This window comes from Eptatretus burgeri, chromosome 10 (assembly GCF_056783735.1).
Source record: "Eptatretus burgeri isolate ZD-2024b chromosome 10, Ebu_testis_v1, whole genome shotgun sequence".
NCBI lineage: Eukaryota > Metazoa > Chordata > Myxini > Myxiniformes > Myxinidae > Eptatretus > Eptatretus burgeri.
The window spans coordinates 22,359,292-22,385,377 of record NC_140970.1 but is presented as its reverse complement, the minus strand read 5'-3'; the positions used below and the strand labels follow the sequence as shown (position 1 = coordinate 22,385,377).

General features: G+C 42.8%; 1 protein-coding gene across 1 annotated transcript in view; it reads right to left on the bottom strand.

The window, feature by feature from the left end:
- ATXN10 (ataxin 10) overlaps positions 1 to 26,086 on the bottom strand; it is a 95,378-nt gene that overhangs the window by 67,376 nt on the left and 1,916 nt on the right. The window contains exons 2-7 of the mRNA XM_085897388.1: positions 21,375 to 21,596; positions 13,420 to 13,508; positions 5,162 to 5,258; positions 4,142 to 4,309; positions 3,895 to 3,975; positions 3,014 to 3,179 (exon numbers count right to left, since the gene is read on the bottom strand). Of these exons, the coding sequence (XP_085753514.1) occupies positions 3,014 to 3,179; positions 3,895 to 3,975; positions 4,142 to 4,309; positions 5,162 to 5,258; positions 13,420 to 13,508; positions 21,375 to 21,596 (823 nt within the window). The remainder of the gene's footprint in view (positions 1 to 3,013; positions 3,180 to 3,894; positions 3,976 to 4,141; positions 4,310 to 5,161; positions 5,259 to 13,419; positions 13,509 to 21,374; positions 21,597 to 26,086) is intronic.

Here is a 26,086-nt window from a genome sequence, read left to right as displayed (position 1 = left end):
GCACTTGGGTGAACAGCAGCATTTGCTTCAGTAGGTCTGCACGCTACATGTTATTATTTTAAATCAGTAAATGTGATGACAAAATAAATTGTCCACACAAAAACAAAGACTTAAAATGCTTAAAAACTTCAATAAACGAAGTTTTAAAGCACTTAACAGCAGCATTTCTTTTAGTTTGAATTCAGTAATGCCAGTTTAAGAGCTGCAAGTTGTAATGCAGAAAACAGTTTCTCTGCATTTTCTTCAGTCAGCCTGTTCCTCTTCTTCTCATAAATGACTCCAACCAAACTAAAAACTCTCTCACTTGGAATGAATGAGGGTGTTGGACAGAGAAATTATCTTGCCAGTGGAGCAAGAAGGCTTAGCTTTAGTCTTACTTCATTGGTTCCACCATTCCAATGACAGACGACCCAGATAAAGTTGTTTTCAGGCTAAAACGTTCGGTCAATGACTGGCTCTCTGAGGGAACAGTTCAGGTCATCAACGCTCCCCCTGACTTCAGTAGCAGTGCTCTGGTGGCTGTGGGCCCCAAGAAGGTTTGCATACATGCTGTTTACAAGACCAGATGGTTCCTCTTCCTCTCCCCTTTGCCTTTTTGGATCTGAACTTCTGTCTTCACTTGTCCCTTGTTGTGAGGCAATGTCTTGTTCCTCTTGATCTACCTCCTCCTTCAGCCATTCTTTGGTCTTGTTCAATAGGCCATCACATAAAAAGGTATGCTTCTTGTAGTGGGTACCCTGCAGTGATGCTGGCACCAAACATTTGGTTTCCTCAATCTTGGAGAATCTTTTGTTCAAGCTCTCCAGCATCTGCTGCCAGAGGGTTTTGATGTCCTTGTGGAGGGACCCTTAATCTGAAGCAGCATTTCCAGTGTTGCCAGCAAGTTCGCATGAACGTTTCGCACCTGAAGGTTGGCTCCAGAGGCCGAATTGACACAAGAGGGAGCTCTCGCTGCCTTGCATAACAGGAATGAGTTTTTTTTTTGTTTTTTTTTTCCAATCTATGATCATTGTTGTTATTATTATTATTTTTTGAACATTGGCCATAATGACACCATCATCAGCAGATGCTGATAACCTCACAATGCCAGATATCAGACAAGAAATAAAAAAATATATATATATAATTTTTTTTTTTTTTTAGCTTGGCATAATCATACGGTTGGAGGGGGGAGGTGTTGGTTAGAAAGATGTGGATGCAGAACTTGTGATCGCTGTTCAATCATCAGGAGCATCACAAAGTCACCTGCTGCAGGGTAAAAGAAGGGTAAACCGATCCTTATCCACCTTGACCTGGAACAGATCTTTCCTGCTTGGAAAGGAAGGGATTGGATGGCATCCTCTTCCAAAATAATCCCATCTCGTCGACGTCTACCATTGTTGAACTGGAGCCTTCGGTCCTGGGAGCCTCATGGAAACGTTGGGAGCCTCTGCAATAATTTCTCCCATATCAATGGTCCACTCAAATGGGTAAACCAGCAATGGTTTCTCCTGAATTACCGCATTTGACTCATGTTTACTGCACAGTCGATTCATTGATCCCATAATGGTGGCCCACAGATGTTGCACTTTGACATCTTGCCAACCTCTCTAACAATTGGATTTTTATGCACAATGTCATAACTTTTCTCTCCCTTTTGGCACAATTAATTTTGTCCATCATTTTATGTTTGGGCACCATTATTAACTGTTGTGTGTCCACTAGATCTTGTAGATGTAGCATTGCAGGATCTCCGAGGTTTCCTGTTTGATGATGATTCATTATTAATCTTAGCCTTGTTTCCATAGGCTGGTCTGATTACGACAATGAACGGTGCACGAGAAACAACAAAAGGCTCGTAATGGGAGGTAATCATACACACGGACGCAAACAATGACTCATCTCAGTTCGAAAACTATTGGCCAAAATGAAATACCGCAATGACTAAATCGAACACAATAGGTTGCCCATGATATTGGAACCAGTGATATTTGAGTGTTTACTGGAAAGTAAAAATATGGTGACAAGTTCCCTCAATCACACAAACCACCATGACGTTGGGAATCACAGAAATAGTTGGTAACAGGACAGAATTACAAACGGTGTTTATTCACTGCTGCAGAAAAAAAGCATGGCAGGCATGGTGAGGCCATCCTACAGAGGACATAAAATTGGCTACCTTCTATTACAGGTGTTAAGGTTCAGGAATGAGCAGAACCACAGAAGGTTGAAAAGAGAAAGCACAAAGGTTGAAAAGAATGAGTGACAACATGAGGAGAGGCTATAGGTGAAAGGGGATGGTGTGAGGAAAGAGTGTATCAGCAAGTGAAGAAAGACTTGGAGGTAGAAATGTGACAGTCCATTTACATGGTAGCAGACTTCAAGACCTGGAAAGAAAAGCTCGAAACAACACACAGGAGAAGTGTTCCACATACCAGAATGAAAGGGAATAAATTAATGGTGGTGAGCATCAATTGCAGGCTGGGGGAGGGGGGGTGACGTGAACAAGATGAGGGTATCTGGTAGAACACATGTGACCTGTGTCACACATGTGACCTGTGACCAGGACCCATCGAGAGAGCAGAGGCAACACCACAGGAGAGAGACTCCAGATAGGTTTCCTGTGCCCTTTTCACACAAACAAACCAAACTGTGCTGCACTGAATCCTGGTGTGCATAATCGAAAGATAAATATGACGAGGAGGCATAAAATCGAAAGCAAAATGTAATGTAGCGAGTGATAAAAACAGAAATGAACTCCTTGCATGCACAGCTTGGTACGGTTCAATTTGCAGCACACGACAGCATTAAGTACACAAGACTTGAAAATTGTATGCAGATTCATCAGGGAACACAGTTCATCCAACAAGAATGCCAGCGGAACTAGCCTACCAGTCCAGTGCAATGCACACCGAATGTGCGGAGGGATGTCCAGAACAAGCAAGATAAAGGACTTTCCTAAACAGCACATTCAATACTACAATAAACGGCAAATGCATGAAAACAGCGAGGATGATGTGAGGACGGCACAAACCTCAGAGATCGATTCTCGCCCGGCAGCTTGTGCTAACAACTCCAGAAAGGCTGTGCCACACTGCCGAAGTTCCCTAGGCAGGAGGAGCAGTAAGGAAGGTGGCAGAGAGATATCCTTCTCTGGAGGCTCTTCCAACTGTACCTCCAACACCTCCAACACAGTCAACCTGCTCCCAAAACAATGTCAATGAGGTCCATCATGACGGCAGTGTTCAACACGGAAGGACGAAAGCTTTTAAACATTACAAAATGCAAATCTTAAAATTTAGAGGGTGGGGGGGGGGGGGAACAAATGAATAGAGAATCACAAACTAAATTATCCTTCAATGACAGCAAAAAAAACAACACAAAATATGAAGCAAAGAAAGCATGAATCCATTTATCTGCCTCAAGATTAGATCTATATTCTATACCATCAAAACCAGGAAAACACAAACGGCTTTCAGTTGTGTCAACCAACTGGGCTCCCACTCAAAAATTTTCCGTGTGGCTGAATATTCCATGCCGGCAGTAACCATGACAAAGCCAAATTAATTGTCAACGAGAAGTAATCCAAAGAACAACAGGAAACTTTTAAGCCCATTTATACTACATGTTGGTGTTCAGAGGCTTCTCAGGATGGAGCGTCGATACTTCACCTATTTATCTCCTCAACCTTCCTGCCCAATCCACCCAGAAGTAGAACCGACTTCTCGGCTGAAGGAAAGGTCATCACCATATCCTCAAATTTCATCACACGTTGCCGGGGGGCGGGGGGGGGTACATTTCATGTACAACCCTTCAATTCCTTCCCCACTTGTACAGACAGCCTCAATGGCCAATTTGGCCGGTTGAGCTTGGATGCTACAACTGCCCTATAAACGGACTTCTAACTACACTCACCGTTGCCGATGATCGAGATCCTGATAGATTGTTGGAATGAAGAAAGATGATGGCAGTACATGCTGTGTAACGAGCAAGAGGCTGCAAGAGAACACAGATATTCTAAGGGAAAGCATACGTGGTGAATGTAGTCAACAAGCAATGAGCAGGAGGTGAAAGAAGAGTGAGAGACATGGTGAGATTGGATGGGGAAGGTGAGGAGGGAAAATTGTAGGAACCGAACAAGTCATCCTGCGTTTTGACTCACGGCCATTCAAGTTCTGGGTGTGTATGGCAGACATCCAGAATAGCTCGTGCTAGAGGCAGCCCACTGGAATTTGCAGCTAAGGTGTTCACACGTGAGGTATTGAGGCACGTGTGAAGAATCATGCAGCAGTAATCCACAGCCTTACCGTCTGAAAGCAGCAAGCAGCGTCTGAGAAGCCACCAGAGCAATTATTAAAAAAAAACAACAAAAAAAAACCAACATAAAACATCAGCTTTGCATACCATACGAGAGATAATTAAGTACTTTACTTGTCACAGCAAACCCTCAATTACTCTTGCTGAAGAATCGTTGCTCAGCATGACATCAAAACAATTTAAGTAGGATGCCAACAAAGAAACATCTGGGCTGAGAATTGAACCTTGATTTAACCAACGCAGAACAACAACATCAACAAAAACAACCACCTCATGCTCACAGTGAATCGGTGTGAAAAATTTCAACTTCATCACAGAAGCGATTTTGAATGTACAAAGCAGAAATAAATACCTGGTTAGGTCTTCGAGTGTGTATTTTCGTAACTACTTGTGCCAGTTACTTACGGTGACCAAATTTAAATACGCACGATGGAATGCCACGATAAAGTGGTCCAAGTTTCTGCATTTAACGATTCAGCGTGACAAACTCTTGAAGAACAATTTGACATATTTTGTGACGTTTGCATCAAAAATGTAATTAGATATACAATATCAGCCTCAGTTGGGTTGTGCTTTGAGCGTCCGCGTTGAGCCTGGGAGATCGGCATTTTGAACCCGACCCCGGCCGAGTCATACCAAACACTAAAAAAAAAAAATGGTACATGCAGTTTCCTTGCTTGACGCTCAACATTTAGAAGAAAAAGTACAGTGGAAGATTTCTGACAAAAATAAATGAAAAGTGACCCAACCTTGATTTGGTTGAGCAGCTCAAGAAAAGCAACATTATACAAATCGATGACTGAACTTGGATTATTGAAAACAAAACAACAATCGAGACACATATGAAGAGTTGAAAATGACTTACAGCAATAAGTCAGGGAAGGCAGTGTTCCATACCGTACACTGGTTCTGCACATTTCCAACTGCTGCATTCCCCAGATATTGAATACAGCAGCGCAGGGCTGGTTGGGGTTGGATTATACAGGCACACACATCAGATTAATCACTCAACAAGTGAGATCCAGCAAGGTAAGCAAAGGCACATTGAGCTTTTTCAGATAATTAAACAGATAATCAGCCTGGTAACCCAAACGTTTGCCTCGTTTCCATGCACCACACAACCCGAGTTGAAAGCTGTGCCATCCTGACCCAGGTTCTCCCGCAGTAAACATCTGAACGTCTATTTGAGACGAGTTAAAAGCTTGTCTCGATTCATCGGGCGAGGTGTGCAAAGTTCTTTCTCAGCAAGCCTCAAGGGAAAACATTTGCCCTACAAAAATATTAATTAGTCTTTGATGCCTTTTAAAATTAAAAGAGGTGGTACAAGAGAAGAGAAGCTGCATATGATTAAGATGAGACAAACTTATCTTTAGGAGGTGATACACATTAAAAGTCCACAGGAGCAGGCGTATTCTCTTCGGCCTTGTAGTACACAGCAGACCAGTCTCAACTCGCCTGCCTGGGCTTGGTTAGCCGGCCTGAGCTCGCAAGTCGATCACTGGTCTGAGGTGTGCTGCTCGATCCGAGAATAATGCTCGGCCAGTGGTCGGCAACCCAAATTACAAGAAGAGCCATTTTTTCAAATTTGGTCAAAAACGTGACATCTCAAGAGCCGCAATGCACGTAAAGCCTATTTCAGCAATTGAATAACAGGACAAAGGTACACATGTTGATTTGTAATGCAATACATGTTTATTGTAATGCAATACAATACATGTTTTATCAACAAAAGTGGCCATTAAATTTTATTCAGTACATCGAGTCAGCTTACCAATATTTACCTCCGCCACCGAAGTTGGAAGGAGGTTATGTTTTCACCCCTGTGTGGCTGTTTGTTTGTCTTTTTGTGTGCAGGATATCTCAAAGTTGTGGATGGGTTCAGATGAAATTGGGTGGCCAGGTTAGGTGTGTGACTATGACGAACTGATTCGTGTTTGGTGAAGATCCGGATCCGGCTACTAGAATTAAGCGATTCTTTACCTTTGAGAGATAGGGCTACAAGGATATCTCAAAAAAGTTATGGACGGATTCTGCAGAAACTTGGTGGACAGGTTGGGTGTGTGACGATGATGAATTGATTCAGTTTTGGTGAAGATCCAAATCCATATCCAGATAACAGAATTTTTCAATTTTTAAAGTGATTCTTCACCATTGAGAGATGGGGAAAAAACGACACACACACACACACACACACACACACACACACACACACACACACACACACACACACACACACACACACACACACACACACACACACACACACACACACACACTTCCCAGACTTGACACCTCGAGGGACCGGGCCAAAAGTGCCAACTCTGAGAAGTTGAGAGTTCCCCGCAAGAGTGCCAACAAAAAAATAATGGAACAGTGAAGTGATTTATAGAATTTATGTACATTTATTAACACACAATATAGATGTACAATAACTTGTATTTAAAAACCTAAGCAAGATATACAATAGTGTGTATTTAAAATTAGCAAATTACGTACATGCATCTTCATTATTACATGCAACAATTTTATTAGCTATCCTGGCAAATGAAAAAAAAAGACATCAAGTCCATCTGGTGGGAAGAAGTCACAAATTTTTCGAGCAAAGAATTGTTCATCTGTGATACGCTGCACATCATCAGGCATATTCTCTCATTGAAAAAAGTCTGAGCTTGTCCGTCATTTCAATCGCTTGTCTTGTTGTTATTGTTGGGGATGGTTCGTTTTCCGCATCGTCGTCGTCATCATCAGCGGGTAGTGACTGTCACCCTCTGTACAATTGACGTCACTGGTGACGAGCTCGTTGTCACACGCCACGTATTTGATAGGATTATTGTCTTCCGACCCGGTTGCACGTTGAAACCGTCGAACGAGATCGGCCAAAGGCATCTCGTCTTCCGGATCATCAGTGAACGTATCTGTGAAACCAGGGCGACCAAAGCAGGACGTAACTGTCTAAAAATGCACACGTTTGACTGCTTCTGTGACCCATAGGCAGGCATCGAGGAGGAACACGAGTTTTGTCTCCAGACCATTCTCTACGTCCCGAAAATCGGCACATTCGAAGCTCGCATCCTGCAGAACCACTCCCAGATAAAGTTGTTTACAGGGTCGAAACGACAGATATTGGCCCGTTTCTTCTTGCTCGACTCATTCTCTTTGTAGGCTTGCATGAACTCTGCTTTTCGCTTTAGAATGATCTGTACCGTACCTCGGGCGATGCCATACTGTTCCGTCAGACTTCCTTGTGATCGACCATCGCTGTTCTTGATTAGTTCCACCTTCTCTGCCAGGGTCATTTGCTTGAACTGTTTGTGAGGCATGTTGTCAGCTGACTGGTTCGTCAAACCCATCGCACCTTTTTTATATCGTTCTTTGAGTCCAAACATAAAACTTGAGTCGAATTGTCATTAAACCACGCCTACATTGTTAATTGGGCCAATTACCGTGAAAGTTTTCTTCACTGCCAAGTCCGAAAGGTTGATTGGTTAATTGGGACCGGCTTTTGGGTGCCAAGTGCTAGAAACGAGAAGTGCTAAGTCTGGGAAGTTCTGTCAATAAGAAATTGCATTAGCTTCGGCAGGACCGGCCGAAACCCGCCAAGTAGGAGAAGCTGCCAACTATGGGAAGTTGATTTTAGATATACAGTCATGCGCCACTTAACGACGGGGATACATTCTGAGAAATGCGTCGTTAAGTGATGTCGTCATTGTGCGAACATCATAGTGTACTTACACAAACCTAGATGGTATAGCCTTCTACACACTGAGGCAAGATGGGGTAGCCTATTGCTCCTTGGCTACAAACCTGTACAGCATGTTACTGTACTGAATACTGTCGGCAATTGTAACACACATCCAAGAGATGGAAGACACGTTAGTTTTACCTTTGTGCTGTTCATGACAGCCATGGGTGTTGTTAGTGGCTGCTTACAATCTCCTCTCGCATCAATTATACAGGGTGTTCCACAGAAAACCAGGAAATTTGGTACAGTTTATTTAAAACAAAACAAAAGCAAACTTAGATGTAGTGTAAAACAAAGATACACTTTATTTTCAAACAAAACAAAAGCAAACTTAGATGTAGTGCAAAACAAAGATACACTTTATTATATGTTAGTTTATTGATATGGTAAAATACGGCAAAATAATCCTCAAAATCTCAAATTCCCTGGTTCACTGTGGGGCACCCTATAGAAAGGTGAATAACTAGCGTTTGAATTTTATAAATACGTCATCATTGCATCGATATTCTAATTTACAAATGAAGAAACGAGCACCTGTCAATTGTGTGATATATTTTCGGAACAGTGCGATGGTTTTAACAATATAAAAAGCTTCACTAAAATAAATTTGCTTTAATTTTGACGGTAACAACAACGATTTATTCGCCGAATTTTTCAATTCAAAGGTAATTTACTTGCTCGAAGGTAAACGTGCAAACATTGGTTCAGTTTGAAAGCCGATTTCCTTGAATCCCGATTTAGCACGACCCTGCTTTTTTCGCGATGGCATTTTATGGACCTCAACGATCACATTATAATGGGGCCACACTGTCGCTTATTATCATTATGAAGTATTATGTACTGTACATAATTGTATGTGCTATCCTGTACTTTTATACGACTGGCAGGTCTACGACACTCGGTGATAAGACTTTTTCAACTCCACTATAATTTTATGGGACCACCGTCGTATATGCGATCCGTCGTTGACCGGAACGTCGTAAAGCGGCGCATGACTGTATAGATATATAGATATAGACAAGCCGGTAGGCAGCGATGGGTCGCCGAGCATGGAAACTATAAGATATAGAGCAAAATGGATGTCATATAGCAAATAAGGAATCATTTTAAGATTATGCATATCAAATCTCATCCAGTTACATCTAGTGATAACTACTCTGTATCCATTTGAATGAAAAGTACCGAAAATGCGGTTTGAAATCAGAAATCCCCAAAGTTCGAGGGGGTGCTGTGGGTGAACAAAGATCTAAATCGAAAATCCGGCTCGATCGTTTGTGCACAATGTATTCCAGACGATTAGTGTGAATTTTCATGACCACCCGACCATAACCCGAGGAGTAGCATTTGGCGCGAAGGCACCTCCAGCTCTCGCATATTATCGATTTTTGCACCAATTGACCTTTGACCCCTGACCTAAGTGAAATCGGTCAATATGTCCTGAGGCAAAGTTGTAGTACTCATTGAGTACCATGAACCTGCAAAGTTTCATTCGTATCAATGCACTCACCTGGTCGCTAGGGGGCCTACAATTTTCGCCAATTTTCGTGCATACCCTAATTGTCGGGGTGCTGCGGGTAAAGTATTCCATATACCACAAAAACCGGATATATATATATATATATATATATATATATATATATATATATATATATATATATATATATATATATATATATATATATATATATATATATATATATGATAGAGCATCACCTGTAGATAATTCATGCCAAATTTCATAACCCTACGTGGGACAATGGCTTTCGGAATTGATTTCGCGTGAACGGTACCAATTTTGAAAGTATTTTGGATGTTGCTAGGGAACCAAAGCATCCCGAGCAACCATCACAATTTCCAAAGCACGAGGTCATAAAATGTACCTACTACCCGAGTTTGGTCAAAATTGGCCCACGTTTACTACCAATTATGCTGATGACAAACAAACAAAGACAGAATTACTGACAATAAGGGTCACCTATTTCGGCGACCATATATATATATATATATATATATATATATAGTTACAGAAATGGCCCTTAGTAGGCTACTAAATATAGGATTAGCTCAGATCCCCGATTAAATGCATGTTTAGCCAGGCTGTTCGGTAAAATGGACGTTACATGTGTGTCGGGAGGTGTCACAGGCTGTTATTTGTTTGTGCAGTGGTGGTGTTCCGAGGGCTTCTTCTTCTTCTTCCTACCCCTGTCCGGACGAGGCCCCGCCCAGTCGGCTGAGAGGGAGTGGCCAAAAAGAGGAAGTGAAACTAAGGGGAGGAGTTTGTCGGCTTCGTAAAGGGGAGGAGCTGGTGGGCAGCGAAAGGAGACTTCTTGGAGTAGTTCAGTTCGGGGGAACAGTCGGTTTCGAGGTGAGAAGGAAAGGAAAAGGGGGAAAAGAACCGAGAGGACCTGGCTGCTGTGCGAGTCTGGAGTCGGCTTCGAGAGGAGGTGATCGTCAGGTTTAACCTGCATCCAACGACGGAGCCTCTGACTGTCCCGACTCACCTCACGTCTCGATGACGTTTTGGAATCCCCTGGACACAGCCTGCCGGAGCCCGGCACCCCGATTTGGCCTTGTCTGGTGAACAGGTCAGGCCTGGACTTGTATGCTGGGCCTTGTGAGAAACCAGCTGGAGCCCACCGTCGATCTGGCGGTCTTGTGGCGTCGACCTTACGCGGGGTGTGAGCGCGCGGAAGCTGCGTGCGGTGCAACAAAGGAGGGTGAGCGCCATCTTGCCACGCGGCGTGCTCGAGCTTGGGGGCTCGAATCCGTGGACATCCGCTTGTTACGAGCGACATTCGTGCTTTTGACACTTTCCTCTCGTGCATGAAATATCACCAAGTACTCTGTCTTTTATGCATGCTGTCTATGTCTTGTCTGCATGTTGTTTCAGGTATATCCCGGTAGGGACCCCCACGAAACCGGTAATCCGTAGTTCCCGAGTTAAGAACGGGTTATAGATTGATAAAAACATTGTCGTGAATATTTTGCTTGTGTTGTGTTCTTCGATGTTCCCCAATAAATCTGGCTGATCCGTATGAAGTTGCCGCTATGGATTAATTTGTGTCGCGTCGAGGAACGATCCGTTCGATTAGTATATAAAATCAAAATGGTTACAGACTGGCAGAAAACGCTCGGCATCTGACAAAACCAGTCTGTAACCGGGGTCTATTTCCCCAACTGGTAAGGTCCAGGGGTACGTTGGTATCGCGAATGAAGACGCGTGACCCGAGGCCTATGCTGAGCCAGCCGGCGTTATAAACCCCGGAGACGGCAGTGGTGAGGGTGGCGCCAAGAGTTGGGTGAGAATCGTGCCACAATATATATATATATATATATATATATATATAAAGATATTTTTTAGATTTATCGATATATAGATATTCCACTGGATCAGGCATTGCATGGTGGAAGTATGTGCTCTACCGAGTGCCCTTCCAGTTCAGTGTGATTTCTGCTGCAGAGATTCTTTGGAGAGTCATTCGATGTTTGAACTGTATGCTGTCGTTTTCATTTTCAAGCAGGACTTTAAACTCGCATTGTTTAATTGGTTTCTCAGTGTGCTTTTTATGAAAGTCATACTTGAAAACACTTGCTCGCACAGGTAAGTCAATCCAAAGATGGATAGAATGCCAAATGCATACATATATTAAAGAAGCAAGTCATAAAAACATTTTTACAAAATGCAAAAGCATGTGGGGATGCTATTCCAAAAAGTATGTAAACAAGGTAGGGATGATCACAATAAATGATCACGTGAAATCATCACTACATCTTTCTTTGAATGATGGTCGTCTCGAAAAGTGTGTGTGTGTGTGTGTGTGTGTGTGTGTGTGTGTGTGTGTGTGTGTGTGTGTGTGTGTGTGTGTGTGTGTGTGTGTGTGTGTGTGTGTGTGTGTGTGTGTGTGTGTGTGTGTGTGTGTGTGTGTGTGTGTGTGTGTGTGTGTGTGTGTGTGTGTGTGTGTGTGTGTGTGTGTGTGTGTGTTAATGAAACCCACAATTGCAAAAGTAAAGGCTTTGTCTCTTGTCACGATGTAAAGGTAAAGATCTTTGTCTCAGATCTTTGGTCAAAGACCAAGTCTCACATCTGCAGAGCAAGACTGGAAGCACCAAGGACTTAAAGACTTGGACCTTCATCCTCCTGCACAGGTACTAACAATGCCACACCCCATGATCCAGTGAGTCCATGACTCCCCAGGCCCGACCCAGACATCTAATGACCTCTGACTCACAGACAGAGGAGACATGAATATTGCTGATAAGGGAAGTGAATCTCCTTGTGACCTCAACATCCTTGCCAAAGACAGGTACAGACAAGATAGCAGCATCCAATATGTCAATGAAAGCCTGGATCTTAGTCTTGACCCAAGAAACTTGTAATCCCAGCAACTCCGACACTTCATTCAGTGCCTTGAAGGCCCCCGTAAGGATGTCCAGCGTCTCAGCAAAGATGATTGCATCATCTGAGAAATCAAGGTAAGAGATTTAAACATTCCTTAATGATGCACCATGGCTCGATCTCGGACATCCTCCCCAGAATCCAGTCCATACAAGTGTTGAAAAGCACGAGTGCCAGTATACACCCCGATCAAACTCCAGTAACAACTGGAAATCAGTCATTGATGAAACCACCTCATGTCACAGCACTCTCAGTATCAGAGTATAGATCAGGAATCAGATTGATCAGTTTTGGTGGCACCCCACAAAGACCGAGGATCCTTCAGAGGGCATTCCGATTCACCGAATTGAGCACTTTATGGAGATCAACATAGGCTGCAAGCAGCCCCTGCTGAAACTCACCTGCTTTCAGTGAGGACCCGAAGAGGAAGGATAGTCAATCATTGACCTCTTTGGTGTAAAACCTGACTGCTCTGGGGGCTGGTGCTCAAACAGATGGTGGCGAACCCTATCAATAATTATTATTCGAGAAGAGATCTTGCCTGGCACGAAGAGCAGCATCACCTCTGGCGATCACCCTTCCCTTTCCAGAGAGGGACCAGGCTCTCTTCCAGTCAGTTGGGATGATGCCTGTGCTCCAAACATAGCATACAACTGCATGCAACATGATTCAGCATTTACACGAGCTTTGAGAAGCTCAGCATGGAAGCCACAGATCCCAGGAGCTTTGCCGCCCTTTTAACTGGTTCATCCCAGCCTATTTTTCCACAAACGAAGGCGGTTCACAGTTGATTAGAGGATCAGCAATATGGATCATAACATCACTGACATCCAACTAAACAGCTGGTGGGTCAGCTTGGTAAAACTAGTCAAGGTAACTGACCCAATGGGCCTTCATTTCAGATCCCTTGTCAAGAGCTCACCACCCTCCACCCGAACTGCAGTAGACCAAGGGACAGTCTTGGAGGAACATAATAACAACTCACCTACAAACAATACCTCATCACCAACATCCCGTGGCAAATCAAGTAGGAAGAGAAGAAGCTTTATTGCCTCCTCCAATGCCCCTGTCGTTCTACAAGACACGACACAAGATAAAAAATAAATTACAATGTTTCAGGATTGCCATCAACGCAACACTCAACAAATTGCACTTCCTCAGTCATATGCTGCCCAAACTGCATGACTTGTCTACAATCACAGGCAATCCACACATCACATATGCAAAAAATCCTTGTAGGAAGGCTGGTTCATGATTTCAGTTGCATCCCTGGCCACACGTATTAGTCTTCCTAATAACAAGCTCGAATGAGCTAAGATCCTCGTCCTCTTCATGATGACGTCATAAAAACGAATATGACATCATTGTGATGTATCAGGTTTGCGATAAATTATCTGTGCTAATGCCCGGCTTGATTCCCGCAAACAAAATTCAAACAGCTTGTCTAGTTTCGGAGATAATGGTATAGGGCTATAGGCGATTTACATTAGCGCGATATTATGACGTCAACGTTTTTTCTAGGAGGAATTTTCAAAATCGGAGATGGTTACTGTCTGCGCAGGGTATTTTTACATATATATGCCAAGTTTCAGGAAGTTTCGATGAAAACTGTCGGCTGTGAAACAAAAAAGTCCAGAAGAACAACAACGTGAGTAAGACTTGGAGATCCTCCACGAGGATCTAAAAAGTAACCCTGTACAAACACACATATAAAGGGTTTAAAATTATAAAATTACAATGAGGGCTGGTTGAAAATTTCTCAAAAAGAACAGTTGCTCATTTTTTCTTATTGGTTCAGTTTATTTGCATTGAACATGGTGTTTCAGAATGCCTTTCAGTCATCAATGTTTATGGAATTAAATTTGAGAAAAGTACTAGATCTTAGTTAAGTTTATGTTTGTGCTTCCAAGAATATTAGGTTGGAGATGTTTGTTTATAGTCGGCTGTCAGGAGAGCGTCGAGAGATATACACACACACACATCTGGGTTCAAATCTCGGCCGAGCTGTAAACTGTCATCCTGGTGTTTCGCATACAGTGCGAGGCATCGGTGTGCGGCGTCCATCAGAAGGATGTTAAGCTGGTTGGCCAGTCTGCCAGCACTGGTCATTGATGGACATTAGAGATCCAACAGTTTCTTTCACGATGAAGACCCGAGTTATCACTGGTACCTTGAACAAATGACCAAATTCCTGCCATTTTCACTCAAGTATCCTGTGACCAAGTAGCGATCTGTCCAGGATTGGTTCCAGCCAAGAAACGTTTATGAACGCACCAAAGCTCTGTCAGGAGTGTGAGCCTCCATTATGATTTGTTTATGGAATTGTCAATATTGTTCTGTGTTGGATTATTTTTGTACAGTATTTAGAGGTCATGCTGTTGGCTTTCAGAAGTAATGCATTTGGGATATAACTCAGGAAGATTTGTGAAGCTTACTCGTATCTGGATCTTCACCAGGCTCTGGCGGTAAATCGATATACTGATCATATCGGTGTTGGAAATTAGAATATACCGGAATCCCCAAAAATACAGCATGAAAATAAATAAATTGGAACATCACCAACAAATCGAAGAAAGGTATTTACAATACTTAAATCCATGATATCAATTCAATATCAGAAAAAAAGAAGATAACTCCAACTTCTTCACTCGTGAAAGAAGCTGCAAAAGGTAACTTCATATTGTTGCGGACCAGGGTCGTGGGAGTACTACGAGGGAGTATACATCCCTGGTTTCTCCCGCAGACTCACCAGAAATTGCAGACCGTCGCACAGGAATAATTTGTGTTGTGGCGGGTCGCTAATCGACAGCGAACGCCAATAATTTGACCAAGCGACCCAGTGTCCTCCATCTGAATACCGATTAAATAGGAACACATTGTCACCTTATCGGGGAATCGTGCCCTCAAACCATACTTGTGTTACTTACCATATCAGGTGCAGCCGAGCGGAGCTACCAAGTACATACCGGCTAATAAGCAGATTTTTGGGAACAACTTCTCGGCTATGCTAAAGTGCGGACCATGCCGGACCAATGGAGGAAAAGACAAACGAGCTGGGTACATTTGTAATCAATCTATAATTCCAGCAATGTGTGTGTGTGTGTGTGTGTCCGCTGTTTCTCGACAACCACTGGTCCGATCTAATTGAAACTTTTCAGGTATATTGCTGGGGACCTGAGGATGTGCCTTTTCAAGGTTTGATATTAATCGGACAAGTGCTTCCCAAGTTATGGCCATTTATTTACCAACCAATGGGAAGACACGTTGTTGCATGGGCGTGGCCGATGGGGAAGGGAACCTCAGCCGCGTTCCCCATTACGGGTTACAACGTACGGGCTTCCGGAGAGGGAAGACTTCGTGTATTCTAATAATTTCTCGATTTCTTATGCGCATTTATAGATAAACACAATGGCCCAAGTTATGATCGTTTCCATGTTAGACGGTGGATAAATTTCGGGAACATCAGAGTGCTGGTATGTTCCGAACCAGGAAGTAAATTTTTTCTCTCTTCTCTTTTTGTTTTTCCTTGCCACGACATTGCGAAAAGGTAAAATACGTTGGCGCTAATTGAATAATTGGGTATTAAATATAAATTGCGAATAATATCGAACTTCCGGGTCACGCATGTACGGGCACGCGAGAGCGAAGAAACGGCCTGTGTGGTTTATTTATTTACTATTTTTTTTTTTTTTACGGGCACGTACTTGTAGAGTAAATTTATTTTAACAAAGCGAGGAAAGTTATGTGGCACAGTCATCGATTTATTCACAAATGTACAGCAATGGAAAGCAAGGAAATCATGGATGCGGCAAAAGAAATGCAATCTATCTATAATTCCAGCAGTGTGTGTATGTGTGTGTGTGTGTGTGTGTGTGTGTGTGTGTGTGTGTGTGTGTGTGTGTGTGTGTGTGTGTGTGTGTGTGTGTGTGTGTGTGTGTGTGTGTGTGTGTGTGTGTGTGTGTGTGTGTGTCCGCTGTTTCTCGACAACCTCTGGTCCGATCTAATTGAAACTTGCCAGGTATATTGCTGGGGACCTGAGGATGTGCCTTTTCAAGGTTTGATATTAATTGGACAAGTGCTTCCCAAGTTATGGCCATTTATTTACCAAACCAATGGTAAGACACGTTGTTGCGTGGGCATGGCCGATGGGGAAGGGAAGCATAGCCACGTTCCCCATTACGGGTTACAACGTACGGGCTTCCGGAGAGTGATGACTGTGTATTCTCATAATTTCTCGATTTCTTATGCGCATTTATAGATAAACAGAATGGCCCAAGTTATGATCGTTTTCATATTAGACGGTGTATAAATTTCGGGAACATCAGAGTGCTGGTTTGATCTGAACCAGGAAGTAAATTTTTTCTCTCTTCTCTTCTCTTCTCTTTTTGTTTTTCCTTGCCACGACATTGCGAAAAGGTAAAATACGTTGGCGCTAATTGAATAATTGGGTATTAAAAATAAATTGCGAATAATATCGAACTTCCGGGTCATGCACGTACGGGCACGTGAGAGCGAAGAAACGGCCTGTGTGGTTTATTTAATTTTTTTACGGGCACATACGTACTCGTATTCACAAAAGCAGACAGTGCAGATTTATCCTGAATAAACTTACACAATCCATGACAGGCACACACACACACACAAGAAAGATGAGAAGCAATTGAGGACTAGCAACCTTGTGGTACGTGGACATGGTTGGCAGACCGGTGCAACCCAAACACTTAAGAAGGGGAAGGAGGGAGGAAAACTGAAGGGGGTCTCTGGTGTGGAAGTAAGAGGTGCAAGTGTAGTGCAGCGTGTCGTATGGCATGGTGTAAGAGGAAAGTGCAAGAGGTGCAAGTCAGTAAGGTCACTCCGAAAAGAACGGTTGTTCGGGACTTGCCCTCGCCGATTGCTGTTGTGCGTCCTCAGTGGACGAGAGATAGATGCGCAAGAAAAAGATAAGACCTTAACGGAGTTGTGCAAGAGTGTAAGTGTAAATGTTGGCTGCTGGATGCAGCCAAACACAGTGTCAATGACCCGGGGGTGGTCCCAGCCCATTCTGGCAATCGCTTGCTGCTCCGCCCTCTCCTCTCGGGCACGCTGACTTGTGGCGAGATTCACTCGGATGCTGGAGAGCTCTCGTATGACCGCCTCGAGAAGTGAAGAAAAGTGACGACTGCCACAGTCTGCCAATATCTGCTGATTGCAAGCCAAATTGCTCCTTTTATGCCCCCTCGCCCCCGAGCAAAGGAGGATCTGAAAATTGGATCAAACGATACTGTAGGCATTTCCGAGCTCCCCCATTGGTGCATAGCAGTCGCCCCGTGCCGAAGCCACTACCCGCCAGGCTTCGGAATCCAAAATGGCTTCATTCGACCTTGCACCATGCCATGCATCAGAGCACCACGATGAACATGGGGTGAGAGTTTTCGGAAGTGCTCTCCAGCCCCAAACATGCGCTGGACTCCATTTAAGCTTAGATATTTGGGGAAACCCCGGCGCTATCCGTACGTCTTCAAATGAACCCAAGCGCATGCTTGCACTTCGAGCTACATGCCGAAACAACCCGACTTTTGTTCCATCGGCATCTCTGGCATCTTCCGAGACTGTGGTGAGTGTCCAAGGGGAAGATGGCAGTTGCGGCGGTTATGGAGAGGTGAGAGAAGCGTTGCGGCATTTGTGGTGAAGAGATTGGGAGAGATTGTTGTCGATGCGGCATTGTGGCAAAGAGGTTGGAGGAGAATTTCAGAGCTGTGGTGTTTGTGGTGAAGGCGCTGATGTAGGTTTTTGTGGGGATTTTTAGAAGACGTGTGGAGTGGTTATGGTGAGAATCATGAGGGTCTGAGGTGAGGCAGCAGTTGGGTTTTGGCACACAGTTTGAAAGGGAAATGGCATGCATATGCCAATGAACCTCGCAGTGCTACACATTCGTGGAACCGTTACTGTGGTACATGTGTGGTTTGTGTAAAAAGTAAAGTAAGGTAAAGGAATGAAATAAAGAAAGGAGAAAGGATAGAGGATTGAAGACCTAACTAAAAGTCCTATGCAACGCATCTTTCCCATTTACCCACTAGACATATGTAAAGGACTGACGAAACACATACCAGTGAAATAACTGTCTTAGGATCGCCGTATGTTGTGTAACATTTTCTCGAAGGAGTGCCGGTTTTACAGAACCGCAACAATACTTTCCTACAATGTCATACCACACACACAAAATCAGTGTACAGGACTACGGTAACGGTAATTCCTGTCTTAGTGCCTTGTGCTGCATGCATCCTGCACTTGGTGCCATCATAACTGACAAATCACACACAGTATCCATGCTTGCGGTGTTAGCAACGATCAATGGTAATCCATCTTCTCGTCTTAGCTTATATGCAAAGTAAATCTGCTCTTGCACTTGAAGCGAGGGAGATCTGAATTTAGTTCACCATGAGATTTTACAAACAATGAAGTATTTATACAAGCTTGTTCATAACAGGATATATATTATCAATAAATAAGGCTTATATACCGATCTCAAATTAATATTTGTCCGACTCCATTATTAAATCGAGTGACTGCAATAAGTAATGCAACATGAGAAAATGAGTTTTGTTTTTCTTCTTTGGAAAAGTGCTCAGTGCGAATGATGGTACCCGGGTGTTTTATTCCCCCCTAATGATATGGTGTAATGCACATATTTACACAATCTCCTGACCAATGGAATGAGTGGAACAAAAAACAAATGAGACTACGAAGTGTTGACTAATTATTACTTCAGTCTTCGTTTGTATAACACTCGTGGAGACGTCATCTGATCTCGCTTTAACCTGGAAGTCTCATTGGACCGCATGCAGTCCCTCTCGCGATATCCACCAATCACAGCGAAGAACAAGAACGATGGCTCTGCCAAACAAAGCACGTGCTTTATCGCCTGAACTCACAGGCCGGTCCTGCGAGATGGCAATATTTACTGAGCTCGCGAGCAGAGTACTCACCTGTTTCCTATGATTAATGGTCATAGACTACTGTTTTTAGAAAATACCCTGCATGAATAAAGTAAGCGAAGGACAAAACAAACCCTTTTTACTCGATCAACCAAATTCGCTATCATACAAAAAAATAAATAAATAAATAAATAAAAAAGTTAAAAAAAAAAAAAAAAAAAAAAAAAAAAATCGCCATCACTTGTAAAGATGGAGTGCATGATGTATGCCAATGATGTGTATGTCACATGAATACGTAATGGTTTAGAACCTAGTTAAAGAACTGTCGCTATCGATATACCGGCACGAGCTCACCAATATGTCGATATCGGGTTGGGGGGGGGGGGACTGATACCAACAAGACAATATCTCAGTGCAAGTGCTATTGGTCAAGTTTATGTAATTAAATAAAATGGCTCCTTTGGGATTTGGTAAAGCTGTTGTTTCCTACTACTACTGTACATAAAAAAAATGAAATCCATCAATTGCATAGATTTAAAATCAATATAAATATATATATTGATTTGGAATGGATTTGGTACAGTACTTGGAATGGCGGATGGAAGTAGGATTACAGAGAATGGAAGGGATACACAGAGGCACTGCACCAGCACAACACAAGGGGGGTTTTAATCCACGAAAAGTTTCTTCAGAAGGAATATATTTAATGAACATACACAAATATTTACAAAAACAACAAGGTGAAAGGAAATAATACCAATAATAAAGAAATAACTCATACGGTCGAGGCATCGCACACAGACACAAATACAGGCAAAGGGTGACAAAATTAAATGACCCCTCCCCCCACCCCCTTTTAAGTCTACTGGTACTCAGCTTGGGCCAGAGCTGATCCCTATCGAACCTGGAATGGAGGCGCTTCCACCAACACGTGCACACGCAGGCAAAGTGGCGCTTCACGTGTAGTAGGGCACACGCGCACCAGGCGATCCACAAGCAGCTTTTCACACACGAAGGTTCCAAATGTCCCAGCTGCCCCGTGTGGTCCTCACACCAACTGTGTGTGTGTGTGTGTGTGTGTGTGTGTGTGTGTGTGTGTGTGTGTGTGTGTGTGTGTGTGTGTGTGTGTGTGTGTGTGTGTGTGTGTGTGTGTGTGTGTGTGTGTTCTGCCGAAACAGACGGGAGCCTTCCACAATCCCCATGCGCCAGCCTCTCCTGTGCCTTCGATCACTCCCCTCTTGTCCCATGCAGTAGGAACCTCCCATGCCCTCTGCAATGCGCCCCATATCCTCCACCTCTGGGGCATGGCCTGCTCGCCTCCAAATCCAGGAAGGCGGGGCTTCTCCTGTTTGTTGTCACTTCAGGGACACATTTCCCAGCTTAACTGCCTGGCTTGAAATATTAAAAAATAGTGGAAAAAAAAATCACAGAGGGCAATCACGTACTGGGGGACTTATTCTCACTCCCCAAGCTAATCAACACCGCACCACCCCTCATATGGTGAAACGTAACACTTAAGCTCACAGATTTCCAAACGTAGTTCCATCGAGATGCTTCTACTCGTTCACGGATCAAGCAATTGTACACAATGCTAAACTTCCTAATTAAATCCTTCCATCTATCCCCACAACCGAAACACACACACATATATATATATATATATATATATATATATATATATATATATATATATATATATATATATATATATATATATATATATATATATATATATATATATATATATATATATATATATATATATATATATATATATATATATATATATTGAAACAAACACAAAACCAAGAAAAAGGATTTTTGTTTTGCAGTGGTTAGTCCTATAATGATGTTAATAAAATATATTTTGGAAACCAGAAAAGAGTGAGGTCAAGTGTAGATTGATCCGAAGGTCAATACATTTACAAGGTAATTAATTAATTTCTGATCATCATTGGCAGTTTAAACAACACAAACATGCTTGCAAAATGGAACAAATGATTGGATAAAGTGGGTCAAGACTTACCGACAAAAGTTCTGGTTCCTCAAACACTCGACGCACAAGTTCCGTAAACACCGAACAGTTTCTGCTGCCAAAGGGAGCAATGTAGATACAACTGTGTCTTTGGTTATTCCACCTGTCAATTCACTGTCTGCCAATTCTGTGGAGCTGACATCAGTCAAAGCCTGTGTTATGAGTCGCAGTAGGTGGGTCAACGTAACAAAGAGGTCTTGAGAGGCCACGATCCTGTCAAAAAAAGAATGAAGGTAAACTAAAAATCACTTGCAAAGCCCGAGTATATAGAAGGCAATTCTTGGACCATAGGTGGAACAAAGAGGTTGGGGAGGGGATGGAGGGTCAAAATTAAACAGAAAAACATAAATAAATAAATAAATAAAAACTCCACCAACACCAACATCATCACAGAAATGGGCTCGATCTCCATCGCCAGAATCACAGGAACGGGTAAAGTGGAACAAGCTGGGGACAAGTCCGACATGCCAGCACCTCCTTCTCAACCTCCTTCTCCCCTCTCTCAGCCCTCCACACCTCCCAATTACACCCAGGGATGCATGCATTCTCCCAGTACCTTACTCCTGGTTAAATTCCAAAAAGCCAGGTGTACTGTGCACCAGCATTCTTTTTTCCCATTTGTGGAACAGCCCTCCTGAAATGGTTCCATCACACTCTTCACTCAAAGGGTCAAACTGCAATACAATGCTGTCGACTAGAAGGCAGTATTACCTTAAAAGTAGGGGCCTGCAATTTTGATAACCCCACCCAACCTAACCTTCTTACAGCATTTTTTTTCCTCTTCCTCTTCCTCTCTCCAATCAATTAATTAATTACCTGCCTGGTCTCCAACTGTGGTCCGACTGTCAATACGTTGCCTTTTTATTCTCTGTTACTTCACTCTTTCATGAACCGAGATTTTTGTAGAAAAGGTTGGTTAGTCCATGAGCCAGACCCCAAAATTTCATCAATTGGTACCAACTGGGGTGGCAAGTTCTCACGATGCTTTTCTGAAAGTAATTCAGGACTTGAAACTTAGTGCTAGTAATCACCTGTTAAAGACGGACACCCGAATCCAATCTTAGGGACCAGATTTTGTGGTAGGGGAAATATAAAGTTGAATAACTTTGCAAGCAATGGTCATATAGTGACACATGACAACTCAAAATGTTGGTAATCTGATCCTCGATACGTTGGTATCTGATATATGCTAATGCGTTAATGTCGGTCACCAGATGTCAAAAGGTCACGGAATTTGACCCATGCCTAAAAACTCACTGCAGATATCAAACCAATGAGACTTTCTTAACCTAATTGGGTTCACATGGAAGATAAGAAGTACCCAAGTCGATCATAAGTCTAACAAAGTGGACGTTATTATTATTTAAGCTGTGGTAGACAACGATTTTGACGCATTTTTTAAATGTCCTTTTTTTTACACTAAAAACATGTAAAATTGTATGAAGTTGGACCGCTTGAAATTCGTAAGCACATTTTGACAAATAACCACTCCAAATGCTAATGGCCATGTCTTGCATGTATTCAGGGGTTGGTCAAGCTACATTTCGATGTAATTAGGTCACCAGAGGTCAAATTGAAAATGCTAACCTCAATCACACAAAATGCAATTAAAATGTCACTGAATGAATATTAATGTGGGATTAGATCATACATAGGCTAACTGTCAAAAACTTAGGTCTTGATAATGTAGACCCAAACAAGGGTGGTCACATAGGGGCCTGCTACTAGTACAGAGTTGATAACTCATCTGAAATATCATAATCATCAACATCACCACTCGCTTCAAATTCCACCTCATCCTAATCATCAACTTGTTGATTGCTACATGCTTGTAATTTGCAAAGGTATGTACATTGTACACGTCATGTTATTACAGCGCGTGCACTGTATACAATTGCACTGAGTTTGAAATGTCCCCGGTGTCTACCACGTCTCCGGTGTCCCAGTGTCCCCCCCTCCCCCACGTGCCTGTGACAGCCAATGATGGCCATCCGGTAGATGCAGTGCGTAACCTCGACCGAAATGGCGACAATTGACGGACATACCCGAGTATTTAATGGAAATTTGTGAAACTAACGTGTTATATATGTGAAAACCATTGAATTTATTTCAATGGTTTTCCTCCTCCATTCAGTGTCTCTTCGAGTCGATTGATGTTATCAAATGCCAGTGTTACTTGGACATTTGGTTGTATGCATCCTGGGAGTGCAACACTTCCTTCACTCAGAGACAATTTATGAAGGTAGAGTGCAGTGTCACTCTCTTCAATTTGGGAGTATGAAACACCATGTCCACTTCGGTCAAGGATGCGAATTAGTTCCACGCACCCAGATCGTGATTTCACAGCATAAGACAGCAGGATTTGTTTTGGGGGTTTCACCTTGGCACAAGTTATGCCATAAACAATGTCCTGCCCTGTAGATTTCTGTTAGTCTGTGAACTCGGACTGATGCAGGAGCTGATGCGTCAGCTTCCCCAATCCAAAGCATTTTCAAGAAGGCTTTTATTGAAGCAGGAATGAAGGCTGATGCATCCTTCAATTCTGCTGGTACTGGGGGGGGCCAAGGCATTGTAACATCTTGCCCATTGACATCATTTCTCAGCACAACAGACACATTCTTCATCATTGTACCCATCAGAGAAGTGTCTTCCTTGGCAGCTAGGAGTTTCTCCTTTAACTGCTGGTTTTCTTTGACTAGCTCAGTCAATGATAAGTTGTCAGGAAAACTCTTGGTCTATCCTTTCTCATCAGGTAGCGAGAGATACTTTCTCCAAACTCACCTTTAAGTTTACTATGGATGTGCTTTTTGGTGGAAGGTTTCACGTCATCGAGGCCGACACCAGATTCTAGCAACCAACCAATCAGTTTTTTAGTTAATTCAGTCAGTCTAACAACTTGTGGTTTTTCAAATAAAACATCCCTGATGAATTGGAACAGTTTATCGTAGCAGAGTTCTTCAATTTGAGCATATTATTGGGCAGGGTCGGATGAGACAGAGACTGTGGCACTTGCAGCAGCATTCGAGCTGGCTTGTGGCATCTTCGTAGGCTTAGTAGAGAATCAATAGCAGGAGTAATGGTCATGTCCATCAGCAGTGACCAAGTCTCGAGAGACAATCACAATGATTCTGGTATCACTTTTATCCAGCTTGGTCTGAACTCAAATCAACACATTGTACCAAGGATTCTCTTGAGTTACTTTTGCTGATATATTTACTGCTTTTCATACAGGTTGATAAACCCTTGACTATGTCGAGGTTATCGACGATGATCTCCTTTGATACCGCTTCCTATCTGTCTGAACTGTAGTGTCCTTTGTTGTTGTTCCCTTTTCAATAGCATCCAGTTCCCTCTTCAACTTACACAGATTCCAACAGTTTCTGTGGTGGAGAATCTGTGGCGCCTCATTGTCTGCAGTTAACGTTGTGGCAATCCTGAGAATGATGGCATGATTCCAGATCTCTGCTGCTCTCAAAAGACGTTCCCACGATTCATGGTCCTTCGGTGAATTCCAATCGGTGTCTTTGTCATCACAATCGAATATACAGGCCAATTGAGTCAGCTTTGCTGGCAATGAGGTTTCTTGCTCACGGTTGTCAGAATGTCTGGTGTTGATCTCAGTGCTGCTACCCTCCATGATTGCACTGAAATTGAAATAGCCATGTTGTAGCTCAACAAAATGTTCTCAGTTTTTCATGTTTTCATTTCCATTCGGCATTAGGCATTCTTTCAATCTGTTGCAAAATTGCAAGGGACTTGAATGTAAAAGCAGCACACCACTTGCCCTATTCTCGGCCTGTGACTGCAATAATTAGACAATCATTGACAATTATCTTGCTGGAGATCCGTCCTATCTACAGGCACAGTCATATAATTTACCACAATGAAAGCGCTTGCAATTTGTTGAGAGCTGAAGTGTGGAATCCATCGGCAAAAAACGACAACGATCATCCATGCGCTGTAAGATGGCGCTACATCCGCCCGACGTTTCTCCATGTACTGTAAAGCGGACCACGATTACCAAAAATGCGGTGTCGTAAAGGAAGCCACAGACATACGTACACCTCTCGCATTCATACGGCATATGTATGACCTAATCCCACATTAATATTCTATCAGCGACATTTTAATTGCATTTTCTGTGATTGAGGTTCACATTTTTCAATTTGACCTCTCTTTTGACCTCTGGTGACCTAATTACATTGAAATGTAGCTTAACCATCCCCTGAATACATGCAAGACATGGCCATTAGCATTTGGAGTGGTGATTTATCAAAACATTCTAACTAATTTCAAGCGGTCCAACTTCATACAATGTTGCATGTTTTTAGCGGAACAAAGGCCATTTTTAAAAATGCGTCAAAACTGTTGTGTACCACAGCTTAAATAATAATAAAGTCCACTTTGTTTGACTTATGATCGACTTGGGTACTTCTTGTCTTCAATGTGAACCCATTTAGGTTAAGAAAGTCCCATTGGTATGATATCTGTGGAGTTTTCTGACAGGTGGTCAGATTTTTAGGCAGGGATCAAATTTCATGACCTTTTGACCTCTGGTGACCAACATGATGAATGCATTAGCATATAACGGATAGCAACGTATGGAGGATCAGATTAACAACATTTTGCGTGGTCATATGTCACTATATGACCATTGCTTGCAAAGTTATTCAACTTTATGTTTCCTCGACCCCAAAATCTGG